The following is a 15,106-nucleotide window of genomic DNA, read 5'->3' as shown; positions in this document are numbered from 1 at the left end:
CCTAGGTCTATACATTCTATCCCTATGCAAGGAGAGAAGAGTTGAATACATCACATGGTAAGCAGCTTATGGATATTCAAGTGATTGTCTTGTGACCCTCTTCATCCTTCAATAAAGAGGCATAAGCAGTAAATATGCTTGGGTAGGAAAATCCTATTGCAAGGGCATATAACTAAAATTCATAGTTATCAAACTGAATACATCTGAAATGAACTACCACACAGAAATGGAGGACACACCTGTGATCCAGATCTTGAGCTGGAAGACACAGGCTTTTGATTCAGATCCTGTCATGGGATGACACAGGCTTTTGAAGAATAGTGGCCATGAGAAGGTTAGGCCTAGCAAGGTTTACATACCTTTAATCTCAGGAGCCAGATCTCTGAGTTCAAGTCCAGCCTGGGACAGAGCAAGTTTCAAGTAAAGAAAAGTTTAGGTCCAGGTGTGCTCACTTTTAGTTTGGTCCATACTACCAGCTGGAGGCCTACATAATGATGGTGGAAAAAGGAAAGTTTTGTTCTACTTTGCATGCTTGCACTTACTTGTCAACTTACCTGTTGGAACCTACTTCTTCAGTATTCCAACTTATACCAAACATGTAACTTATACCTAACATGTAATTTATACCAAACATGTGGGTAAAACATGTAGCCTCATGGGATTTGGCAGCTACTAGATCTGTAAACTTCTTATTCATTGCTTCCCATTGTTGTGTTAGTTGGACTGCAGACATTCCATAAGTTCTGTGACTCTAGAGATCTCTGACTAATAGAGAAGTTGTTTGGTGGACTCTATTAATGACATTATGTTGATTGGACCAAGTGAAGAAGAGATAACAACCACTTTGGACTCATTGGTAACATATGTATATCAGAGGATAGGAAATATATCCAAACATAATTCAAGGTCTTTCTACCTCAGTGAAATTCTTAGGAGTTCAGTGGTGTGGGGCATCTAAGGTGAAAGATAAGTTATTGAAGCTGGCCCCTCCCTCAACAAAGACTGAAGCACAATGTTTGGTGGGTCTATTTGGATTCTGGAGACAGCACATTGCTCACTTACATGTGTTACTCAGATCCATATATCAAGTGGTTTGGAAAGCTGCTAGCTTTGTTTGTACCTGGAAAAGAAGACTCTTCACCAGGTCCAGGCTGCTGTGGAGGCTGCTCTGCTCTCTTGCCCATATGATCCAGCAATCTTAATGGTACTTGAGGTGTCAGTAGCAGATAGAGATACTGTTTGGAGCGTTTGGTAGGTTCCACTCCATGAACCACAGAAAAAGCCTTTGGGATTTTGGAGCAAGACTACCATCATCTGGAGACAACTACTATTCCTTGGAAAAACAACTCTTGGCGTTTTACTGATCCTTAGGGGAAACTGAACTTTTGAGAATAGGACAAGTTACTATGTGATGTGAGCTGCTCATCATGAGTTGAGTGTTATAAGACTCACCAATTCATAAAGTAAGATAGGTACAGCAGCAGGCTATTTTCAAATTGAAGTGATATATTTGCAATTAGGCCAAGCAGATCCAGGAGGCACAAGTGCATTACATGAATTTGTCCAAATGCCTATGATTTCTACTCATGTTACAATGGTGTCTGCTGTTAAGCATCCACCTATAGCCTCATGGGGTGTTCCCTATGATCAGTTTGCTGAGGAAGAGAAGACTAAGACCTGGTTTACTGATAGTTCGGCATGTTATGCAGGCACTACCAGAAGTGGACAGCTGTGGCATTATAATCTTGTTCTGGGGCAATTCTGAAAGATACTGTGGAAGGGAAATCTTCACAGAATTTCCAACAGTACACATGGAATTACAGTTTGTTTGGATGAAGAAATGGACAGAAGTGTGATTGTTCACTTACTCATGGACTATAGCCAATGGATTGGCTGGATGATCAGGAACCTGGAAATGTCACAACTGGAAAATTGGTGAGAAAGACATATGGAGAAAAGATATATAGATAGATTTCTCCAAATGGGTACTGGCTGTGAAAATATTTGTGTTCCATGTAAATATTCATCAAAAGGTGACTTTAGCCAAGGAGGAGTTCAATAATCAAATGGGTATGATGACCCTTTTTGAGGAAAATCAGCCTCTTTCCTCAGACATTCCTGTCATTGCTCAATGGTCACATGAACTAAGTAGCTATTGAGGCAAAGATGTGGTTATATTTGGGCCCAACTCCATGGATTTCCACTTACCAAGGCTGAATTGTATATAGCTGCTGCAGAATGCCAGATTTACCGACAACAGAGACCAATGCTGAGCTTCAGATATGGCACCATTCCTCTAGATGACCAGCTAGCAACTTGGTGACAGGTTGACTACATTGGACCACTTTCTCAGTGGACAAAGTTTTGTTTTTACTGAAGTAGATACTCATACTTTGGATTATAGATTTGCCTTTCTTGCATGTTATTCTTCTGCTAAAATCACCATCATGGTGTACAGAATACCTTATCTACCATCATGGTATTCTACACAGTATTGCTTCTGAATAAGGAACTCATTCACAGCTGGAGAAGTGCAACAGTGAGCCCACAATCATGGAATCCACTGGTCTTACCATCTTCTCCACCATCCTGAAGCAGCTGGCCTGATAAAAGTATGGAATGGCCTTTTGGTTACAGCACAATTAGATTGCAGCAGCTGGGAGGGCTGGGGAAGGATTTCTCAGAAGGCAGTATACACTTTGAATCAGCATCTAATATATGATATAGTTTCTCCCATCACTAGTATCAATTGGTACAGGAATCAGGGGTGGGAAAAAGAATAGTTCCACTTTCTATCATTCCTAGTCACACACTTGAAAAGTTTTGCTTCCTGTCCCTACAACCCAAGGTTCTACTGTCCTAGAAGTTTTGGTTCTGGGGATGGGGAGCTGCTTCTATCAGGAATCACAACAAACATTCCATTGAACAGGAAGCTCAAATTTACCTCTGATAATTTTTCAGCTCTAATTCCTTTAATCTAGCAGGCTAAGAAAGGAATAACAGTGTTAGGAGGAGTGTTAGATCCAGATTATCATAACAAAGTCAGATTGCTTCTCTAGAAGGATTGATTATATCTGGAGTACATGATATCTGTTAGAGCATTTCTTTGTACTATCATGTTTTATGATTAGTCAATGGGAAACTACAACAGCCTAATCCAAGCAACATGACAAAGGTCACAGACTCATCAGGTGTCAGGAGCCATCTAGAATAGGCTAATCAAGTAACTTTCATGAAGGTGGCCCATAGTTTCTGCATGGACTGTGATGCGTGAGCTCTAAGACACAAAGCCCTAAAGATATTTAATTTCAGGATTGATTCTTGCAGTTGACATGCTTTTCTTGTTATTAAATTAAAATAATAATCCCTGGAAATAAGCCCACCTTATCGGGCAGATTTTCTGAAGATCAATGTACTGACTTTTAGTGATGCTATATAGACAAATAGATGATTTCTTAATTCCTAGTAGTGATTCAATATAATACCTAAATTTATACAAGTGATTTTGAAACCCTGTTTAAAAAACAGTGATTAGAATTCTCTAATCCTCCATGTGTCATGAGCTATTTCCACTAAGTGAGTTAGCCATGATGGAAGAAATTTACAATCTATAAAAAACATTTCTTTTCATTGGGTTGTAAAACTATTACCTGATAATGGAATGTCAACAAAGGAATGAACAGTTTATTTTAGGTTCAAGAATAGAAAATTAAATATTGACTGAATTTATTTATGCAAAACTTCAATAATAATGATACACTAGGCAGATGATTTGCCTCTTAACATAGACATAGAATTATTGTTTCAAGCTCTTAATGAACCTGTGGGTGCTAATGACAAGTAGTACATATTTAGTTAGATAATGTTAACAAAAACACATCTAAACATTTGTTATTACTTCTTATTAAATTTATGATTGAGTTTGTCATTGTTATGAACTTTAAAAATAGATGCTTAGAACATTATGTGATCATGTATCCTATAAAAATACTAGAACTAGGAATGATAATAAAAGACATGACAGAGTAGAGAAGAGACAGAAAAAAAGCAGATAGAGCAGAGTGCAGGAAGACTTAGTCTTACCATGAGACAGATTGTTTTTTCTTAACAGCAGGGCTTCTTCCTACTGACACAGACAGGGCTTTTTTTTTCCTTACAGACTTGGGTTTCTTTCATTTAGCAATAGAGAAATAGACACTTTTACCTTTTCTATTCAATAAAGATTGGAGCTTATTTTTCATGCAGAATGAGTAAGTTCTTTCTTCACTGGTGCTTGGGCTTTTTCTAAATCTACCAAATATATATATGCATATGTAATTATAGGTATGTGTATGTAAGTTGATAAGACAGTTGGCATTATCTCACTAGAGTATATGTGTGCATGGATGTGTGTGTATGAGTGTAGGTATGTTTCGGTACATATCGCCTATATAAAAGACTTTCCACCAACGACTTTCTCTACCTGACAAGGAGTGAAATAAACTCCCAACCTCAAGGTCTATGGGAAAAAGAACAACAGTCTTTAATAAATTCTCCCCAACCCCCACTAATTAGCAATCGTTATTATTAGAGTTCTGCAGTTTTTGGCCTCCAATTAACTTTGAGTCAAGAAAGGTAAACATTATTTAATAACAAGCAACCTTTACTCTCACAAAAACCTCCACTGATGTTCCACTTAGGTAGCTACCTTCGAGACTTGTGATGCTTGGCCATGCTCCCAGCAATCAGGAATGGAGGTATAGGTGAGCCCTACAGGAAAAGAGACAAGACATGCTGAGGTGTTTCAGAGAGTGGAGGCAATACACAATGGGTGGTAGAGGAAGGTTGTTATAAATATCATCTAAGGCCACATGACCAGTCACAGAAATGTAGATTATAAGTCGCATGAGTGCTTCAGTTTTATTTTAAGAACACATTTGTTTAGGTATTTGTGCTTCAAAGTTTTTTAACATCAGTTAAGAGATTATCAATGCTTATTATATATAAGTTGGGATAGTAAAAGGATGTTTCCCAAGGGAATTGACCTACTCTAAATTTACAATGAATTTGCATTGTAATAGTAGGAGTAATAGTTATATTATATTAGACTACAGACTGTAAATCATTCCAATAAATTCCCTTAATATATAGAGACATTAAATAAATTCTGTGACTAGAGAACTCTGACAAATACAATGACTATCATTTTACTTATTCACTCACTCAAAGACTGCTCTAGATATAAGTCTTTTCAATGTTCTAATACTTTATGTAAAATGATACAACATTTGATTATTTTGAGTAATCATTGTCTTATATACTTCAAAATTTAAAACATTTCAAATTTCTTTGATGCCCTTTGGTAGAGGAAAGGGCTTATTTTGGCTTAAAACTCTCAGGTCACACTCTGTGGTAGCTATTCTTGGTTGTCAACGTGACTACATCTGGAATTAACTAAAACCCAAACAGTTGAATACATGCTTCTTCTCCTTTTCTCATCCTCTTCATCCTTCTTTCAAATTTCTTATACTACTTAATATAATGGAATGCAAAACAATAATTACATGATATGTTTTCCTATTTTTCTTTTAATCCATTCTTCTATCACAGAATACATTCTAACCACACCCTTCCTGGAAGGCCTATGATCTTATTTAGGTTTTTTTTTTGTGTTTGTGTATTTTCAGCTGTGTATCCTTTCACTGCAACATGAGCAAATTATTGGCACTATCCTCTTCAATAAAAGTGACCTTCCTTCAGAACACAGCTAATAATTGTCAATATCTCTTTTATTCTGAGTTTGTTTTCATGCTAAGCCCTCCTCAGCATGCCAGTATTTAAATTGGCTTGGGGTTGGACAGGACTTATGCATGATGTCACAACCAATGTAAGTGCCTATGTGCAGTTGCTGTGTTATATCTAGAACACATATGTTCCTTGTAGCAATTGATTGTTTCTGGCTTTTATAATCTTTTCACCCCTCTTCTTAAATGCTCTGAGCATTTGTAGGTGGTAGTATGGTATATATGTATATATATATATATATACACATACATATATATATATATATGTATTTATATATTATATATATTGACTGAGCATTCTGTAGTTGTTTGTCCTCTACTGCTTAGTTGTTTTATTAACAAGAAAACCATGTCCTCACTTGTTCAGTACAAGTACCAAAGGTTTTTTTGTAAAAATGTATTCTCTCATAAAATATATTCTGATCACAATTTCCTCTCCTTCCATTATTCCAAATGTTCTCTTTCCCCCTTTTCTTACTCCTAGATGTGATCCTTTTTATTTTCTCTTGAGGAAGGAGAGACCATCCAGGGATATCTATCAAATACATTAGGCTAAAAAGTTATAGTAAAACTAGACATAAACCATCATATTGAGGCCAGACTAGGGAATCCAATGGAAGGAAATCAGTTCCAAGAACAGAAAAAAAGAGTCACAGAGACCCTTAACCTTGATACCCATGTACATACACACTCCTACTGTTAAGATTCCTATAAGTAAACCAAGGGCCAGGAAACAGGAGAGGGTCGGTTGGTGAGCAGGGGAAGGGGGGGTGGAAACAGGATTTTTTTTTTTTTGGAGGGGAAAACGGGTAAGGGGATACCATTTGAAATGTTAATAAAGAAAATATCTAATAAAAATCATAATATATATGCAGAGGATATAGTTCAAAATAAAGCAGTCTCCATAGATTTACTCTATGAGCCCTGATTAGTGGATTTTGTGGCCTATGTTCTCCTGGTATCCTTGACTTCTCTGGGTCCTACTACCTACTTCCCCCTATTCTAAAAGATTCTCCAATTCAATTTGAGGTTTATATGTACCTTATTGCTGATTCTTCTCTCTTCATCTCTAGGTAGTCCACTTGATTTTGTGTCAATTTATGACTGTAGCATAATGCCATTAAGAATCTTTTCATTAACATTTGTTTTTCCAGTCATGTTTGATTTTATTTTAGTACTCTGAGCTATGCAGTTTTTGGTTCCTAGCCATTATTATAGTACCAGGCTTATGCTTCCTTTTATGGTGTGCACCATTACTCTAACTAAACTGGCCTAACTAAACATTGGTTGTCCACTTATTACAAACTATGTGCAATCATTGCCCTAGCTCATATTTCAACCATGAAAGATTTTACACAAAAGGTTTTGTGGTTACATTGGTATTTCAGTCAATTATAATATTGAAAATATTCTTGATGTATAGCTGAATTCTGGAAGTGTATCATCTAGTTTGTCTTTGCAGAAGAATATTTCTAGAATTTTAATTAGGGTAAACATTAAAATAAAATAGTTATTTTTCCTTGTATGTGTATAGCAAAATACCAATATAATCATTTCAATAATTTCAATCATTTCATATCTACCTATTGACCCAAACCATTCTCTCTCTTAGTAGTCTTGTTTGGTTCTATTCTAGAAATCTAGGCTATCAAGGTTCCAATTATTGGCTATCCAGGCTGTATGAGGCAAGTTCTTCCTCTTGTGGTGTGTATCTCTCTAGTTAGAAGAATCATTGGTTGGCCACTTATGATAAATTCCCTGCCATCATCCCACAAACACACTTTTAAAACATGACATATTTAATATGTACAAGATTTTGTGACCACATTTGTGATCCATTCAAAAAACAAAACCTGTGAAATGTTTTTGATCTACAGTTGGTTGAATCTGGGGAGGTATAACATGTAGAGTCAGAGGTCCACATATCCATTTACATTCATTCATTCAAGTACTCACTAATTTATCACTATAATATAATTTTATATTTACATTTCAATGATTCATCACTTCATACTTTTATATATTGACATTTTTGTATTTTTCTTATTCTCATTTGTGGAAAACATTTAATGATTTCATAAATTTACTTATATTGGTATAATTTAAAATTTATTATTTTCATTCTTATGAGAAACTATTCAGGATGGGTTCTATTATGAGCACAAAACACCTTCAATCTCAGAGTTTCACATCCTGTTACTTTTTCCCTAACATTTTTCATTAATTGATTATTTCACTTATTTATAGTTCAAATGCTTTCCTACTTTCCATTCTCCCTTCTGCAGATCCCCCACACCCTCCTCCAATTTACTTATAAGAGGGTCCTCCCCCACCTACATACCCTCTTCTGCTATACCCCAATAGCTTCCCTGTAGGTTGGGGCAACAAGATTTTACAAGTCCAAGTGCCTCCCCTCCCATTGATGCTGCATCATCAGGCTATCCTCTGTTACTTGTATACCTGGAACAATGGACCCCTCCATGTATAATCTTTGTTTGGTGGTTTAGTCCCTAGGAGCTTTGGGGAGTCTGGGTAGTTGATATTGTTGTTCTTCTTATTATGTATCAGCTATTCAATACTCATTTAAAGATATTCTAGTAAGGAAATTAATGGAATTAAGTATAAAAATATAAATTGCCATCTGTATATAAGAAGTGTTGAGAAAATCATATAACTGAAGACCTTTACCCCCATTATATTAGAAACAATGTGTTGATGGTAACATCAGTGCCATCTCTAACTTAGTACATATTACCTTAAATTATCTTGCTGAACAGCACTGGAAAAGAGTGAAGCTTCTTCACATATATAGTGAAAAAGCTAAAAAAGTACAAGAAATAATAAATCTTGGTAATTTTCAATCCATCAAAATATAATATTATCAAAGTATACTTGAATAAGCAATATTGGTATTTTTAGAAGGTTCCAAAAGTATCAACACACAAATTGATTCATTCGCTGAAGCATGGTTTATGAAAATCTGAGCAACACAGTCAGGATTCTGCTGCTATTAACAGGAGTACAAAAGAAGATTACAATTTTTAAATTGTCTTTGATTTTTTTATTATTTTCTATGTGTATTAATTGACTGCATATTTGTCTATGCACCACATGCTATCTATACTAGTCAGAAGATGGCATCAGATCCCCTGAATAGGCATGACAGGTGTGAGATGCCGTGTTTATGCTGAAAATCCAGCCCAGAAGCTTGTGGTTTAGAAATGAAGCCAGCACTCAAGCACTGAGCCATCTTTCAAGTATATGCTCCTCCTCCTCCTCCTCCTCCTCCTCCTCCTTCTTCTTCTTCTTCTTCTTCTTCTTCTTCTTCTTCTTCTTCTTCTTTTTGTTATACACTTGGGGTAGAAACTGAAGCAAGGGAAAACTACAACTTGACTTTAAACCCAGAATTTAGGCATTAACTTGTCTTCTTTTGAGAACCAGTTAACCTTGGCTAATAATAAATTATAAAGTAGGACCATCAAGAGAAGAAAAGCATTCTATGTTAATATAAATCTTAAGAACCTTCTTATTTACTTACGTGCTATGTGTAATAATAATTTTGCACTGCTTTTAATATTGAAAATTACCAGCAGAGTTACTACAATTATCGTCATATCTCTCATCCAGCTTTTACACATGGACAATTGGGGATCTGAAAACAAAACTAAGAAAATTTAATAATTAGAAAATTAATGATGTTGTATATAAGGAAAAGAGATGTGTAAATGATACAATTTAATATAATTTTATAACTTGTTAGAATTTTTTAGATTGGAAGAATGCCTTTAATCAGCATTCAAGAGATTTAGGCTACCAAGTCCAGCCTCTGATAGATAATGAAATTCTGTATGAAAATAGAAAATAAAAGAGTACAAAGAAACAGTGAAACAAAGAAAGAGAGAAACAAAAACAAAGAGAAAGAAGACCAAAATAATGTCTTCTTTGAACATTTAAAGCAGACTATTTAAAGCAGACTATTCAACCAATTCTTACAACTATATAAAATAGATATTTATATAATTTTTGTTTTTGTCTACTATTTTAATTTTAATTTAATGACATAATTGGAGGAAATGTTGAGAAGAACATTAGAATGAGTTGAAAGAATTGTACATATGATTTGGGGGCCATATTATACCAATCAGAATTAATCTCCAAAATATCCATACACACTTTCTGGAAATTTGAAATGTGTTATATTATGTGGAAAAAGAAATTTTCAAGTGTAATTAAAGATGCAAACATTAAAATAAAAGAAGACTTTCTTGGATTACATGCATGGATCCATTCTAATAATAAAAACTGCTAATAACAGAGATGCTCACTCATTGCAGTCAGAATGAAGAAGACAAACAGTGATCTACAACTGAAAGAGACCTGGCTCTTCATTCTTTGCAAAATCTCATGGGAAGTATGTGATACAATTCAACTCAGTAGCTTTCTGATAGCTAGCAAGAAAATGAGGCTCCTTAACCACAGTGGCAAGGAACTAAAATGATTCAACACTATAAACAAACTTGGGAATGCATAAGTAAAGCTCCAATTAAGAATAAAATTGTAGAGTGTATATAATTAGAAAGTATACAATGCAAGTGCATCGGTTCTTCCTAGAGCCATTTGAAAACAATGTATTTAATTTAGTGAAACCCATTTCAGGCCTTTGATCTCCAGAACTAGTAAGAAAAAACATTTCCTGACTTAAGACACTAAATTTAAAGTAATTTGTTGTGGTTATTAGAAAAGATGTGTTATAGAAAGGACATAATGAATTATAGAAGATAAAGTTCAAATATAATAGATCTAAAGGAAAGGAGGACCTATAAATACCCTAAGAATACCTCCACATTTATTTTTAAGCTCGCCCAGTGAACTACAAAAAATATTCATAATTGGGGAAATGATGGCTCAAGAAAGTGAGAAGCTTGCTATAGAGAAGTCATAAATCAGGGATAAACAGGAATCCTAATCTGAAGAGCATGATTAAAGAAACCAAAAAGCAACAGGGAACAACAACAACAGAAGAAACTTGATCAAACTGAGTAAATATTATTCAAGCTAAACAAATGGAGATGCATTGGAATTATTCAGACAGAGAAGGAAAAGTGAAACATGAAAAGAATGAAAAATTATGATGTATTAAAGACATATTCTGAGAGCTAAGTTTTGCATAATAAAAATTATAGGTGGAAAATGATTGTTTAAAGAAATAATAGATAAAATTTCACAGATCTAGGAAAACATAGGAGCATCAAGCCACACAAAGATTAATGACATCCAGTTTAAGCCCAGAAAGTTTTCAACAGGACATGTTATATACAATCTGTCAAAAATAATTGAATACTTCTTGATAAAAAACTGAAACAATGTTACTTATCATAATATTTTCATACATTTAAACATTTGATATCTAGGTAATATTATCTAGGAAGGAAAATGGTTTTGTCATTTATGAATATCTATCACAGAATATAGAATATAGAGAGACTGTAAATAAATATCAATTAGGAAAATTTCTAGAGATTCAAATATACATTTGATAGTATGATATTCAGTGGTTATCCCTGATTATAGAATGGATAATATTAAAAAATAATGTTAGTGGACTAAATATGACATAAAATGCAGTGTGGAGAGTAGAAAGATTAAACAGAACTAGAGAAAAATAAAATGACTATACACAAGAAAGAAAACTGATCAACAAATTGGAAAGGCCCCAAGACCTTCAGAATACATTTTATGAATAATAAATCTGATAAGGTAGTATCACATTAACACACACACACACACAAGCACACACACACACACACACTCACATAACACATCAATAGTAAGTTAGCCACTGTTAGTGATAATGTAAAGTAATACCATAATCAATTGCTTAAAAAATATTTGTGAAACAACATACAATCTACCTCATCACTAATCCTTCCAAAATAGTTGACTACATCTATGTATTTCTTAAAATTGACAAAATTTCTATCATTGGGAGGAATTAAACACTGTTGGCTCTTGAAATGCTCAAAATTCTGTGTAACCTCTCTCTTTCTCTCTCTCTCTAACTCTCTCTCTCTCTCTCTCTCTCTCTCTCTCTCTCTCTCTTTCTCCAGTTTTTTCTACTTCAGAATATTCAGAAGTTATAATAAATAATTCCTGGAATAAAGATTTACTAGGTAGTTGAGCTTAGGTATGTGATTTTGATCATAAATTCAAATTGTTTGGCTTTAGTGATAAAATTATAGGGAAATTGATTTCCTGATGTTATTAATTTTAAGGAAGAATTCTACATGGGAGTGGCAGAAATACAGGTCTACCCATGTTATAATCCAAGTTCTATTTAGAAAGAAATTAGAAAATAAGAACAAAAAGACCCTGTCAGTGTCTACTCTCACTCTGAAGGGTTTTTTTTGTCTTTATGTTGAAAAATTGTACATTATTATCAACTGTTGTTTTCACTGTTTGGAACTAAATGTTTTGTATAAGCATTCACATATAAGCCTTTAAAGAAGGCTTTCAAATTTTCTGAGGACCCTCCAGATTGATTTCCAGGGTGGTTATACCGGTTTGCAATCCCATGAGCAATGGAGGAGTGTTTCTCTTTCTCCACATCCTCACTAATATATGCTGTCACCCAAAGTTTTGATCTTAGTCATTCTGAGTTGTGTAAGGTGGAATCTCAGGGTTATTTTGATTTGCATTTCCCTGATCACTAAGGGTATTGAGCATTTCTTTAGTTGCTTCTCAGCCATTCTAGATTCCTCTAATGTTAATTCTCTATTTAGTTCTATACCCCATTTTTTTTATTGGGTTGTTTGATTTTTGGTGATTAGCTTGTTGAGTTCTTTATATATTTTGGATATTAGCCCTCTATTGGATGTGGGATTAGTTAAGATTTTTTCTCAATTTGTTGGTTGCTGATTTGTTCAATTGACTATGTCCTCTGCCTTTCCAGTTTCATTAGGCCCCATTTAACAATTCTTGATCTTATAGCATGAACCATTGGAGTTCTGTTTAGAAATTTTCCTCCTGTGCCAATGAGTTCAAGGCTCTTTCCCACTTTCTCTTCTATTAGATTTAGTATATCTCATTTTATGTTGAAGTCTTGATCCACATGGACTTGAGCTTTCTGTGAGGTGATAAATATGGGTCTATTTTAATTTTTCTAGATACAGACAGCCAGTTAGACCAGCACCATTTATAGAAGGTGCTTTCTTTTTCCATTGTATATTGTTGGCTTCTTTGTGAAAGATTAAATGTTTGTGTGTGGTTTTATTTTGGGGTCTTCACTTCTATTCCATTGATCAACATGTCTGTCTCTGTACCAATAACATGCAGTTTCTATCATTGTTGCTCTGTAGCATGGCTTGAGGTCAGGAATGGTGATTTCTCCCAGCGTATCCCTTATTGTTAGGAATTGTTATCACTATTCTGGGATTTTTGCTTTTCCAGATTAATTTGAGAATTGCTTTTTCCATGTCTTTGAAGAATTTTGTTGGGATTTTGATGGGGATTGCACTGAATCTGTAGATTGCCTTTGGCAGGATGGAGGTTCCTCAGAAAATTGGAAATAGATCTACCTGAAGATTAGCTATACAGGTTTTGAGAATATACCCAAAAGATGCCCCACCAGGCCACCAAGGTACATGTTCCTCTATGTTCATAGTGGCCTTGTTTGTGATAGCCAGAAGCTGGAAACAACACAGATGTCCCACAACAGAAGAATGGGTAGATAAAATGTGGTTCATTTACACAATGGAATACTACTCAGCTATTAAAAACCAGGACATTCTGAGCTATGCAGGCAAATGGATGGAACTAGAAAATATCCTGAGTGAGGTAACTCAGACCCGGAATGACATGCATGGTATTTACTCACTAATATGTGGATATTAGCCAAAAAATGTTCAGAATACCCATGATATAGTTCACAGAGCTCAGAAAGGTGAACAATCCAAGAGGCCAAAGTGAGGACACCTCAGTCCCACTCGGGATGGAGAAGAAAGCAATCACAGGAGAGGGGAGGAAGGGAGGGATCTGGGTGGGAAAGGGGGCAGGGAGTGGAAGAGGGGAACATGGTCTGGTATTGGGTAGGGGAAAAGGACTGAAGCCCTGGAGGCCAGTAGAAAGAATGGAAACAGACAACTGCAGGATATAGGATGTGGAGGGACCTTCCAGAATGTACTAGAAATCTTAGAGGTGGAGACTCTCAAGACTCAAAGGGAGGGACCTTAGATGAAATGCCTTACAGTGGTGAGAGGGAACTTGTAGAGCTCACCTCCAGCAGAAAGACAGGGCATCAAATGAGAGATGAGGTTGACTTTCCACAGTCAAAAACTCTAATCCGTAATTGTTCCCATCTGAATGAACTGCAAGGACAAAAATGGAGAAGAGCCTGAGGAAAAGGAATACCAGCAAATGGCCCAATATAGGATCTAGCTCAACAGGAGGCCCCAAGGCCTGATACTATTACTGAGGCTATGGAGTGTTCACAAAATGGGATGTATCATCACTTCCTTTCAAAAGACTCAACAAAAAGCTGAAAAAGTCAGATTCATGTTAGTAGCCATAATTGGACAAGCTAATAACTAGCAGCTGATTGTCCTGAGATGGCCTGCTTCAGATTATTTTATAATCTGCAACAGGTTCACCCTTATTAAGGCAAGGCTGGAATAGATTCATTTTAGGAAAGATTCCTGCTATTAATATATTTTTCCTATTATTATTAAGCATATATAACAAACACTAAGTAATAGCATACCCATTTGGTGCAGATCTCTGCAGATCCACAAAGATGTACTATCTTGCAGTGATGCTATATAGATAAATAGATGACTTCTTAAGTCTTAATGATGATTCTATAAGAATTCCTAAAATTATATCCGTGATTATTAAGCTCTTTTATAGTGGAAGTGCTATTAGCTCTTTTTCTGATAGTCAAAACTGCAATGAAAACTCTACCAGTCTCCCAAGTTAATTGCTCTTAGGGAGTAACCAGACTTTCTCCTACTCTGAGCACATTCTAAGAGATTATAAAACAATTGACCAAAAAAGGGAACTAAAGATTTATTATAGGTGCTAGGACAGAAGATGAAATATTGACTGGGTTTATTTATACAAAACTTCACTATAACTTAATTATGGTTTTAAACTTTTAGTGACCCTGTGGAGCTGAGACAAATGATGGATGTTTAGCCAGATGATTACTCCTAATGGACATGCATGTAAATGTTCTCTGTTGTAAACTTCTACTTCAATTTATGATTTGATTTGTGTGTGTGTGTGAACTTGTGATGAATTTTGTAACATGTGATCATGTATTCTAAAAG

At 35.2% G+C, this 15,106-nt stretch overlaps 1 protein-coding gene across 4 annotated transcripts in view; it reads right to left on the bottom strand.

The window, feature by feature from the left end:
- Positions 1 to 439: 439 nt before the first annotated feature.
- Positions 440 to 15,106, bottom strand: part of LOC116096416 (selection and upkeep of intraepithelial T-cells protein 2-like) — a 98,573-nt gene continuing 83,906 nt past the window's right edge. For 2 of the 4 annotated variants that reach the window (XM_031378215.1, XM_031378217.1), the window contains exons 11-13: positions 9,322 to 9,447; positions 4,688 to 4,749; positions 440 to 484 (exon numbers count right to left, since the gene is read on the bottom strand). In XM_031378215.1, the coding sequence (XP_031234075.1) occupies positions 470 to 484; positions 4,688 to 4,749; positions 9,322 to 9,447 (203 nt within the window). In that variant the 3' untranslated portion in view covers positions 440 to 469. Of the gene's footprint in view, positions 485 to 4,497; positions 4,750 to 9,321; positions 9,448 to 14,055; positions 14,147 to 15,106 lie in introns of those variants that run through there. The other 2 variants (XR_004120996.1, XM_031378216.1) reach the window with 2 other exon arrangements.

Source organism: Mastomys coucha, unplaced genomic scaffold (genome assembly GCF_008632895.1).
Source record: "Mastomys coucha isolate ucsf_1 unplaced genomic scaffold, UCSF_Mcou_1 pScaffold18, whole genome shotgun sequence".
NCBI lineage: Eukaryota > Metazoa > Chordata > Mammalia > Rodentia > Muridae > Mastomys > Mastomys coucha.
This window is presented reverse-complemented; position numbering and strand designations above follow the sequence as displayed.